General features: G+C 42.2%; 1 protein-coding gene across 3 annotated transcripts in view; it reads right to left on the bottom strand.

The window, feature by feature from the left end:
* Window positions 1-12084, bottom strand: part of ABHD16A (abhydrolase domain containing 16A, phospholipase) — a 48332-nt gene that overhangs the window by 13594 nt on the left and 22654 nt on the right. For all 3 annotated transcript variants that reach the window (XR_015741560.1, XM_026720408.2, XM_087923339.1), the window contains 4 exons: window positions 5414-5528; window positions 4700-4801; window positions 2458-2521; window positions 1322-1371 (listed from right to left, as the gene is read on the bottom strand). Coding sequence is in view for 2 of the 3 variants with exons in the window: in XM_026720408.2 (XP_026576193.2) it covers window positions 1322-1371; window positions 2458-2521; window positions 4700-4801; window positions 5414-5528 (331 nt within the window). In the remaining variant the exon portion in view is untranslated. The remainder of the gene's footprint in view (window positions 1-1321; window positions 1372-2457; window positions 2522-4699; window positions 4802-5413; window positions 5529-12084) is intronic.

The following is a 12084-nucleotide window of genomic DNA, read 5'->3' as shown; positions in this document are numbered from 1 at the left end:
GCAATAGCACATCAGACTTGTGTACTGCTTCACAGCCCTCTCTCAGCAGCTTTACAGAGTCAGCATCTTGCCCCCAACAATCTGGGCCCTCATTTTACCCACCTCGGAAGGATGGAAGGCTGAGTTCAACCTTTGAGTCGGTGAGAATTGAACTGCTGAACTGCTGGCAGTCGGTAGAAGTTGCCTGCAGTGCTGCATTCTAATCACTGCATTCTTATCATGCATTTTAATCATGCCACCATGGTTGCACCCCGCTCCCCCCACAACTGTCAGGAAATTTCTGCTTAGTTCTAGGTTGGATTTCTCCTTGATTAGTTTCCACCCATTGTTCCTTGTCCTGCCTTCTTGTGCTTTGGAAAATAAGTGGATCCCCTCTTCTGTGTTATATAGCTGTGATGGCGAAGCTTTGGCACGCAGAGCCATTTGTGCCGGCACACGAGCCGCAGGCAAACTTACCTCATTGCAGATACGCGTGCCTCCCAGCTGATTTTCGGCCCGTTTGAGGCCTTTTTCGGCCTCCCCAAGGCTTGAGGAAAATCTCTGCAGCCCGAAAAATAGGCCCGTTTCGTTACTACCTGTATTTCCGGAAATACCGGAAGCGACGAAACGGGTCTATTTTTCAGGCTGCAGAGGCTTTCTTCAAGCCTTCAGGAGGCCGAAAAAGACCTCAAACAGGCCGAAAATCAGCTGGGAGGCACAGTGCAGGTAAAGGGGCAGGGAGGATTGCGCGCGCATATGCAGGGGGTGCCAGGGAGCGCACATTGCCTCCTGGGTGCTGGCACATAAGCGCGCGTGTGCAAAATTTTTGGCACGGTAGCCCAAAAGATTAGCCACCCCTGTTATATAGTGTAGGTTTCTAGATTTCTCACATAAAAATGCTTGAACTGATTTCCCATTTGTGTACTTAAGGGCTCTCAACCTTTCTTTCTTGTCTTTTATAAGCCCAAGTGAATTTCTTCAAAGATTAATATTCTTGGGTTTTCCAAATAGAGACGAACCATTACTATTGTTAAACTTCATCAAAGAGGTAGCAAAAGATATTCAGGGCAGAACAGACAGCAATGGGAAATTAAATGACTCACATTTACTTCATGAAAATAGCAGGATAGAACCTTCTTCCTTATTTTAAAGGCTTTCAAAAAAGACCATTGTTTCAACCTAGCAAATACGGTTATTCTTTTACATGGTTTTAATCCAAATATTAATTGGTCTGCAATACAGCGAATATGTCATTGAATGGCCAGCTCTACATCACATTTCCTAAGAGAGTAGTTACTGGAGAACTCAAAAATAATCTGAAATAAATCTTAGAATAACTCACCGTGCTCCCTGCAAACCCAGGATGATTCCATCCCAGCACGGAATATCCAGCTATAAGACAGAAGGAGAAAAATCAGCGATAACTAGAATCCCAACACAACAACAACAAAAAAGAACCATCAATCAATCAGGAGAGCATTGGAAGGGACTTTGGAGGTCTTCTAATCCAACCCCCTGCTCAAGCAGGAGATGAAGAAGAGGATGAAGAAGGAGCCATCTAGTGTAAAAAAAAAAAAAGCAGGATCCCTACACAACATCAACTCTATCTGATCCAAAACCAGCTGTAATGATTTTGCAACTGTAGAGGTCATCCTTGACTTATGACCATAATAATTGAGTCTGGAATTAGGATCATAAATTGCGGCAGTCGTTAAGCGGATCACCAGGCGACCCTGCCTGATTTTTTTTACAGGTCTCGATGCTGTGGCTGTTAAGCAAGAACTGCAGTTGTGAAGCAAGCCTCTTTTCTTCAGTGGGCCTCTTTTTTTGCCAGAAATGGGAAGTACGTGGTGAAAAACCACAGTCACAGGATGCTGCAAACAGCCATTAATGTGAGCTGGTTCCCAAGTGCACAAAATGCAATCTCTGGAATTCCGCAACCGGGTTGTAAGTAACTCTAGGGAGACCTGTCGTAATGTTGAATGATTTCTAAACAACGGACTATTTGTAGCTCCCAAAGTAGTGTGCCAAAATATGCCCTGAACATGCTGTAGGATCTAAATTAGAATAGAATAACAGAGTTGGAAGGGACCTTGGAGGTCTTCTAGTCCAACCCCCTGCCTAGTCAGGAAACCCTACACCACTTCAGACAAATGGTTGTCCAATCTCTTCTTAATAACTTCCAGTGTTGGAGCCTTCACAACTTCTGGAGGCAAGTTGTTCCACTGATTAATTGTTCTGTCAGTACATTTTTCCTTCGTTTTAAGTTGCTTCTCTCCTTGATTAGTTTCCACCCATTGCTGCTTGTTCTGCCCTCGGGTGTTTTGGAGAATAAGCTGACCTCCTCTTCTTTGTGGCAGCCCCTCAAATATGACTTGTCCCCTTAGTAAGTCGGTTAATCTATTATCAGTAGCAAATTAATTGATCTAAAAGTTCTTTCCCTTGAAAACAATGCCATAGAGGGGAGATGGATCATACCATCCAAAGGAGTAGAGATACAGCCTACTTCATAGAAGCCTGCATTTCCTTCACAGCAAATCACCTGGAAAAGAATAAAAACACACAACGTTTATCATGCCAGCAATGCAAACAGGAAACGTGCTGTGCAATCAGCCAATGTTCAGGAATTTCCCATCTATTCCCTGCCTATGAACATCTTGTATGTGATGAGTAGCTGGATCTATCTAAACAGTGCTAAATGCTGGGATAATGCTGGGAGTCATCCTTAGAGAAACGGCACTGCAGGACCTGGGAATGAGATCGACCAAACTCCCCAGTAAAGATACACACAGCAACCATCATTCATCCCAAGTTTTCTGTGGCACCTCTATGGACCAGCAGATGCTGCGATCTCCGAATAGGTTTATTTTTGGTTGAGTTATCTACAAAACCATGAATGCTTTTGTTTGGCAACAAAGAATTACTTTAAGAAAATAAAATAAAACCATCATGTGCCTTTCATTTGGTCTCTTAATTCCTTGCACCATTCAAGGGTCCTAGATCCTGAGCTGAAAACTTAGTTCCTCTGCAAGGGAAGGTTTTTCTTATTCAAAGGGAGACTAGTTGAATAGCAATAGCACTTAGACCTATATGCCGCTTCACAGTGCTTTACAGCTCTCTCTATGCCAGGGGTTGGCAACCTTAAACACTCAAAGAGCCACAAAGGTCCTAACTGGAAGGGTCCCCCCCAAATTCAATTCTGGAGCCAACTAGAAATCTGGTTCTCCCACCACAGTCTCCTACTGCAGCGTCCTTTTTCCTCTGCCTGTCCTAACTGAAAGCCCTATCAATTGTGGAACTGACTGATGACAGAGAGCCACAGCAGGTGGATGAAAGAGCCACATGCGGCTCCAGAGCCGTGGGTTGCCAACCCCTGCTCTAAGCGGTTTAGAGAGTCAGCATAATGCCCCCAACAATCTTGGTCCTCATTTTACCGACCTCAGAAGGATGGAAGGTTGAGTCAACCATGAGCCATTCAGAATCGAACTCCTGGCAGTGGGCAAGTGACTTAGCCTGCAATACTATATTCTAACCACTGCGCCATCACAGCTCTGAATAAAAGGATGCATGTACATCCTACACCGTGCCCAAAATGTGGAACACTTGCTTGGCTTCTACTCTGTGAAGCTTAAGCAGAGAATAAGAGGTGATGAAGAATAACAGAACAAGAGTTGAAAGGGGCCTTGGAGGTCTTCTAGTTCAACCCCCTGCTCAAGATTCCTGCAGTTAGGAAACTTGAGCGTTTTTTTGAGGGACACTGCAGTTTTCTGGTAGTTCTTGATTTATGACCACAATTAAGCCCAAGATTTATGTTGCTAAGTGAGACACTTATTAAATAAGGTTTGCTCCATTTCTTGCCACGGAAGTTAAGCGAATCTGTTTAGCGACACGGTTGCTATGTGAATCTGGCTTCCCCGTTGACTTTGCTTGTCAGAAAGTCACAAAAGGGGATTACATGATTCCAGGGACACTGCAACCATCATAAATATGAATCAGCTGCCAAGCATCCAAACTTTGATCCCGTGACCATGGGGGATGCTGCCACGGTTAAAAGCGTGAAAAAATGATCGTAAGTCCCTTTTTCCCAGTGCTGTTGCAACTTTCAAACGGTCAGTAAATGAACTGTTGTAAGTCAAAGACTACCTGTATTTTAAATATCTTCCCTGCCATCCAGATACCACCAACATTGCCCATACTGAGGACAGTGTGTTCCGTAGGGCTGCTCAGTTGCTCAACATTCTTGGGAAATCGGGATAGCATGCAAATCTAATCAAGTCGCAACTGTAGGGAGTTGGATAAGTGGAGTTGATTTTCCCAGCAGGATAATTTGTGCTCCAGGGGAAAATTATCCTGTTGTAGTGAAGGCAAGGAGATCTTTTTCCCAAAGCAGGAGAGAAGACTTTCCCACAGAATTACAGAGCAGATCAACTTCTCTGAGAAGCAACTGCACTAAGTAACAATTTATGAATACAGGCAACCAAGGCATTTTCCCACAGGTGAGCCAATAGGAGGATAAAAGAGAGGTGGAATAATATTTTCTGCTTTGAAGGAACATTTGATTGTGGTGTCAGCGATGTGGAAACAGGAGTCTACTCTTCCCTCAGCAGCTTAGTAATGTTGGCACATTCTTGTGGTAAAGGACGAGTGGGAGAGGAAAAACCAAGGCAGATTTATCAATAAAAGTCTTAGTGAATTAAACCATGACTTGATGTCAACTCACTAGTTTCCTGCCTTGTGGCTCCAAAGTCTCCCTTCGATCTACAAATATGGTGTCGATTTCATTTCCATCACAAGCTGCCAACTTGGCTCGCCTTCCTTTGTACTGCAAAAAAAAAAAAAAAAAAGAACAACCACCTTTATTTGAGGTTGAAGGTAACATCTGCTTTTCTTTTTAAGCTTCCCAAACGCCAGGCTCCCAGGATGGGAGGATGGGACAGGTAGGGGAGAACAGATCAGGGAAACTTAATTTCTAACTTTTGTACAGGAAGCCCTCGACTTGTGACCACAGTTGAGTCCAACGTTTTCTCTTGCCAGGCAGCTGTTGAGTGAGTTTTGCCCCACTCTGAGGCCTTTCTTGTCGTTTAAGGGAATCGCTGCAGGTTGTTGAGTACCACAGTTGTGGAAATGGCTTCCCCATGGGCTTTGCTTGTCAGGAGGTCGCAAAGGGAGACCTTGAGACACTGCAACCGTCATAGATATGGCTCAGTTGCCATGCCCCTGAATTTCGACCAGGTGGCCACGGGGACACTGCAACGGCCGCAAGTGTGAGAAACGGTCGCAAGTCACTTCTTTCCCCACTGCCGCAACTTTGAACAGTCAATAAAGTCATGGTTGTTAAGTCAAGGACTACCTGTATCGGGATGAGAAAATAGCCAGGAAAAGAAATAACCTGGGAATTAGGGCTCCTAAATTCATGGTTGGATGTTTTACTCACTTCTTCTGCCAGCCGGGCCTGTCCTTGAAGTAACATGGGCATCAGAGCCTTCTGCAGCAGGTAAACAGAGCCTGGGTAGAGCATACGTCGTCCAAAGGTGTGTGCCACTATAAAGCTATCAACAAAGAGATGGGGAAATGAAGGACAGGAGTCTCAGCACTTGTGCAAGCTCCCTGCCGAGGTTTACTCTAGGACAGTGATGGCTAACCTTTTCGGCACTGAATGCCCAAACCAGAACATGCGGGCATGCGCACTTGCTGGAGCGCCGGAAACCCAAAGACTAGCTGGCCGGTGCATGCATGCCTGGTTTTTGGGCATTTCTGGTGGTTTCCCGGGCCATTTTAAAGCCATTTTTCAGGCCAAAAACAGCCCGAAAAATGGTCAGAAAACGGCCTGAAAACAGTCCGAAAATGGCCTGTTTTTTGGCCGTTTTTCACAGTTTTCCCACACTCCGGCTCCTGTGAAGATCAGCTGGCCGGAAACCAGAAGATCAGCTGGCAACAACTCATTGGCTCTGCGTGCCACCTCTGGCACGAGTGCCACAGGTTCACCATCGCAGCTCTAGGAGCTCTCTATTAAGGGCACTGCAAGCCAAAATAACCAGATACAAGGACAGTTGTTTCCCTCATGCCATCACTCTGTGAAACAACTGATCACCACAATACTATGATTATGATTTATCACTTATTGCTTGTATGTATGTACACTGAGAATTATGCACCAGAGACAAATGCCTTGTGTGTCTAGTTATACTCAGCCAATTAAGAATTCTAATTCTATTCTAATACTATTCCTATTCCATTCCATTCTATTCTGCTAGCAGTTCAATTTTTACTGGCTCAGGGTTGACTCAGCCTTCCATCCTTCTGAGGTTGGTAAAATGAGAACCCAGATTGCAATATGCTGACTCTGTAAACAGCCTAGAGAGGGCTGTTAAAGCACTGTGAAGCAGTATATAAGTCTAAGTGCAATTGTTATTCTGTTCTATTTTCGTTTCCAGCCACCAGCTCACAATAATTTTTCAAAGAGGTCAATTTAACAGGACTTTGCAGCAAACCCCAACCTGCCTCATTTTTGAACAAAGTGTGCTTGTTTTTGAAAGAAGGGGGCAAACAATGCATGTGTGTACATATCGTGTTACAATGGTGGTTATCTTGGACATCTCTCAATATCACAATAGTCCCTTGTTTGTATAATGTTTGCTATGGTCAGTGTATTATTTGTACGATTTAAATGAAACTGGACAGCTTCTTTTGCAATTCAGTTTGAATCAGCTCACAATTTTCGGAGCTTCCCTGGAGAAATCAAGCTTCGAAAGAAGTCCTAAGGAAGTCAATGAATAATGCAGAGCAGTAATTTTGTTTCAAAGGATCCCATCATCTCCTCTCTCTATATGAAAGGAATTCCTTTCCAAGTTCTATACCTTTTATCAAGCATAACGGATACACCTCAACTGCCATTATTCCTTGCCACTGGTTATTTGGATTAGACTGCTGGGAAGTTAAAACACCGAAGCACCTGGAGGTCAGTAGGCATTGTCTATCCCTAGTTTGGACCAACTATCTTGTCCTTCTCAATTTTTGTTTCTAGAATTTCTGATGAGTATGCTGAAGCTCCAAATAAGTGTCTCTATTGCAATATTTCTCAAGATTTCTGGTCAATGCTCTATATCAGGGGACTTCAAAATTGACAGTTTTAAGACTTGAGGACTTCAACTCCCAGAATTCCTCCTCCAGTCATGTTAGCTCAGGAATTCTGGGAGTTGAAGTCCACAAATCTTAAACTTGCCGAATTTGAAGACCCTTTGCTCTATATAATAATCATTCTTCTAATAAATCATGCTCTAACCAATAATCATTTTTATTCCCCTGTTTTATTGACTTATGATCATAATTGAGCCCAGTTGTAAATCATGGAGTTGTTAAAACAAATAGCAATAGCATTTAGACTTGTATACTGTTTCACAGAGCTTTCCAGCCCTCTCTAAGCTGTCTAGAGTCAGCATATTGCCCCCAACAATCTGGGTCCACATTTTGCCCACCTCGGAAGGATGGAAGGCTGAGTCAAACTTGAGCCTGATGAGATTCCAACTGCCAAACTGCAGTCAGCAGAAGTAGCCTGCAGTACTGCGCTCTAACCACTGCATCACTGCAGCTCTTCATGTTACTCATCATGGCACCGTGCCCAATTTTATGACCTATTTTGTTGCAGTTGTTAAGTGAATGCTAGGATAGTTAAACGAATGCCACTGTGGTTAAGCCAATCTGTTGTCAACCCTGAAGCTAGCCTGTTTTCCTTGATGGGTATTTTTTTTTTGCCAGAAATCAGAAGTAAATGCTGGAAACCCTGCAAAAAAACCCCAAAAGAAAATCAAGATGACATGATTGTGGGATGCTGCAAATGACCATAAAAGTGAGCCAGTTGCCAAGCACTCATAATGCGAACATGTGATTGTGTGGTGTATGTGTGACTGCTAGAACTTTAAAAGCAGGTTATAAGTAGTTCTGGGGTGGTCTGTTATAACTTTGAATGACTGCTAAGTGACTGGACATTAAGCGAGGATTACATGTATTCGTTAAGTTCCAATTAATCCAAACATTTTGTTATCCCAACATTACGGACATTTTCTTCCTTGGGTCAACCAACACGCTTCCTACTTCCTTCTCTTTCTATACTTCTCCATATTTATACCTCAGCTGATTTCACAACTAAGTATGCAAGGTTGAACCCAGCTAGAATTTAAGGGGGCAACCACAAAAATATAATAAATTAGCTGATAAACCGGCATTGCCCGGGTATTTATTTATCCCGATCCAGTATTAAGACAGGAAAATCCTGTAGTCAGGACTCACACTGTTATACTGTCTCTGAAACTCTAGATGTAGTAGCTCTATCTCTCTTATCCTTTAGTTGGGCCTCACGCTGTTGTACTGTCTCTCACACAGCATTGCAAGACTTCTATTCCTCTCCTCAGGAGTTTCTTCTCTATGCTGGTGTTTCATTTTTGTAGTGTTTGATTGCACTTGGCCAATCGCCTGACATTTCCTTGGAGGGCTGAGAGGAAGCCCCCTTGTGGAGTACTGTGAAGCTGTTACCATGGCAAGTCCACTGTGCTGTACAGTAGAAGCCATTTTAAGGCACACACCCCCGAGGGGTGTCTTACCCCCACAGTATTTTTTTCCAGAGGGTAAGTCATCTCTCTACCATGTTATATATATATATATATAGAAGATTTAGAGAAAAAAAAAGGTATTGGCAACCATTTCCTTATTGCTCTCAATAACAACACAGACGTCTGTACACTTATCAGGAGTTGAGCTTGACTTGAAGGAAATTTCTACCTTTCTCTAATGTGTCACTGTTGGGTATATGAATACACCAACTGGTTTGGGTGAATGAATATATAAAACCTAGGTTTAGGTGTTTGCAGCTTTAAGCTCAAAACTGCAATGTCATTGCATAATTATGGGTGTGGTTGTAAGCTGCAATAAGAGGCAGTGAGAGAGACGTAACACTTCCTGGTTTCTGATCCTGGTTTCGAGTCCCTGATTCCTGGTTCCTGGTGTTACTGGTCTCTGGTCTGTCTGCTGTCTGCCTACTACTGTTTACTCCTGTATGAGATGTCTACTGGGCAAGATACCTCTCTCTACTGAACTAAAGGACTGTGTTTACTTGGTGAGCTGTTCATATTCAGCATTGTCTTTGAGAGAAAGTTATCAGAAGAAGAAGATTTACAAGCAGATAAAGACATTGTATTTACTGTTTATAGACTAGGTAACTGGATGGATATACTGGATACTGACATATGGACTGAATGACTATTCTTAATCTCTGTGTGAATTAAATATCTATTTAAAACCACAAACAGTGTTTTTGTCTCAAGCGTGTGTATACTCTTGGGCCCAGCCTCTCTCTCTCATTTGGCTGCCTGGTTAGACTGCTGCTGTGCACTCTGCTCAGGGGTTTATCCCCAAACACTAACATTGGTTATGGGCCCAGCAGCGTGCACAGTCTAGCTAACCAGGTTATATCTGAGAGTCTTTGGGGTGAGTTGCACATTGCTGTAAAGACAAACTGTTTGTTGAATAGTTATTTTTCTGCAGAGCAATGGCACAAGTAAATTTGCCAAGTCTGTCCATGATATCCAGGTTAGATGGAACAAACTATGTTTCATGGTCAATGAAATGTAGTTTACTGCTACGAAGAGAAGGTTTGTGGGACATAGTTACAAACCCACCAGATGTATCCAATTTGGATCCTACTGTTGAAGAGGATGCCAGAAAGATACAGGACTATAAACAAAAGAATGAACAGGCTTTGTGCATCATAGGACTGACTCTTTCAGACCAGCAACTGATACATATTCGTGGAGAGGATAGTGCTGCCAATTGCTGGTATAATCTCAAGAAGATTTATGTTCGAGACAGTGTAGGAGCTCATATTAATCTTACACGGAGGCTGTTTAGAACACATCTTGAGAGAAATGGAGACATGTTGAATCATTTAAACTGTATGAAAAGCATTTTTCAAGAATTGCAAGAAAAAGAGCTTATATTTAATGAGTTGCAACAAGTATATATTATACTGTCTTCTTTGGATCGAAGCTATGATGACTTTGTGACTGCATTAGAGGTATTGCCTAAAGACAGTTTATCAGTAACTGAGATAACTGGCAGGCTATTAGTAGAAGCCAGAAGAAGGAGTGAACGTGACCAGCTGAGAGAAGATAAGCCTAATAAGGAAGAGAAATTATCTTCAAAGCCTGAAAGAAACCAGCTATGCAAGGTAAAGCACCCGGAGGAAGAGAATTTATCTTCGACGGCATACACAATTAAAAAGTGTTTTAATTGTGGAGGCAGAGGACATTTGGCAAGATTCTGCAGAAAAGGAAAATGCCAGAATTTAAAGAAGCCGAAGAAATCCTTTGAATTAGCCACATACAGCAACTGTGATATGAAGAATGATATATGGGTGGTGGACAGTGGAGCATCCCACTGCATCACGAGAGATAAGACAAAGTTTATAAAAATGTCTACAAGCTCTCAGCATATATCACTCGCTAACGGTTGGCACCTCAAGGCCAAGGGTGAAGGTATTGCATATTGTCCATGTTTAAACCAGAACATAGAAATGTTGTATGTACCACAGTTAAAAATGAACTTACTTTCTGTAAGAGAATTAGATAAACTAGGATATGTGGTTACATTTAAGAATAATAAGTGCATACTGGAAAGAGATAACAAAAAGGTAACTGCAACTTTAAATGGAGCATTGTATGTCTTACATGATAGTAAGAAAGGGGAGGCACAGACTGTATTTAATAATATCAAGCCTCATAATGAATGTATCCATTTATTGCATAGGCGTTTGGGGCATGTAAATTTTAAAATGCTAAAACGTACAGTAGAGTTATCTGAAGGAATAAGGTTAAAATCCTGTGATAAGTATTTGCGTTGTAATGTCTGTTGTGAAGATAAGAGTAAAATAATGCCTGCAAATAGGCTAAATGGTTTTAAAACTAAAGAACCTTTAGAAGTAGTATTTGCAGACATTATTGGTCCAAAGAAACCCAGTATGGGGGGTGCTCGATATATACTGAGCATTATGGACCATTACTCTAGATATGGGTTTTGCTACTTAATGAAAAGCAAAACTGAAACATATCAACATTTCTTCAACTGGTTAAAGTTTGCAGAAAGACTAAACGGCAACTGATAACCTTGGTGACAGATAATGGTACGGAATTTGTTAACAGCAAATTCCAGGATAGATTAAAGGCAGCTGGTATAGAGCATAAGAAATCTGCACCATACAGACCACAACACAACGCATTTATAGAGAGAAGAGGCCAAACACTACAGGCAATGGTTAGAACAATGTTAACTGATTCTGGATTACCTGATTTTTTGTGGGGGGAGGCTGCAATGTGTGCTAATCACTTATTGAACAACGTGGTTAACTCAACTACTGGTGAAATACCATTCACCATGTGGCATGGCAGGAAGCCTGATTTGAGTTACCTGCACACATTTGGTGCACCAGCATGGGTGCATATCCCTACACAACTCAGGCGTAAAGGGCAACATAGAGCTAAACAATTTTTCTTTGTTGGTTACCAAGCTAACCATAGGGCATATAGATTTTGGGAGAAAGGCACATCTAGAGTGTTATGTAGTGCTAATGCCCAATTTCTAGAGCACGTAGGATGGGATAAGTTAGAGCAGGATAACAGTAAAGAAGTGGTTATTGAATCCTACAGAAATCCCATCAAGTATCCCTGTAACTTTAAAAATAAAGTAAAAAGAGAAGTACAGGAAGAAATAGTGCCCATAGAAGAAGAAAAAGAAGAAGTAGCTCAGCAAGATGAGGAAAAGGACCAGGTAGTAACTCAAGAAAGTCCTCATACGAGCCCTGTAATTCCCAGAAGAACTACCCGTGTATCTAGACCGCCTGATAGATACCAGGCTAACACAGTGTGCCAGGTAAATAGAGTTCCATCTACTATGGATGAGATTAAGAGGTATCCTTCTAAAGAGAAAGATAATTGGTATGCAGCAATGAATAAGGAATTGAAATCCTTGAAGGGTATGAAGGTATATGAAAAAGTGAGATTACCTGTAGGTGTAAAACCCATTGGCTGCAAATGGATTTTTAAGATAAAAACTGATAAG

The sequence above is a fragment of the Pseudonaja textilis genome, chromosome 2, assembly GCF_049901715.1.
Source record: "Pseudonaja textilis isolate UNSWEBS1 chromosome 2, rPseTex1.2, whole genome shotgun sequence".
Lineage (NCBI taxonomy): Eukaryota > Metazoa > Chordata > Lepidosauria > Squamata > Elapidae > Pseudonaja > Pseudonaja textilis.
Note: the sequence above shows the minus strand (reverse complement) of the source record. Positions and strands in the feature narration are given on the sequence as shown.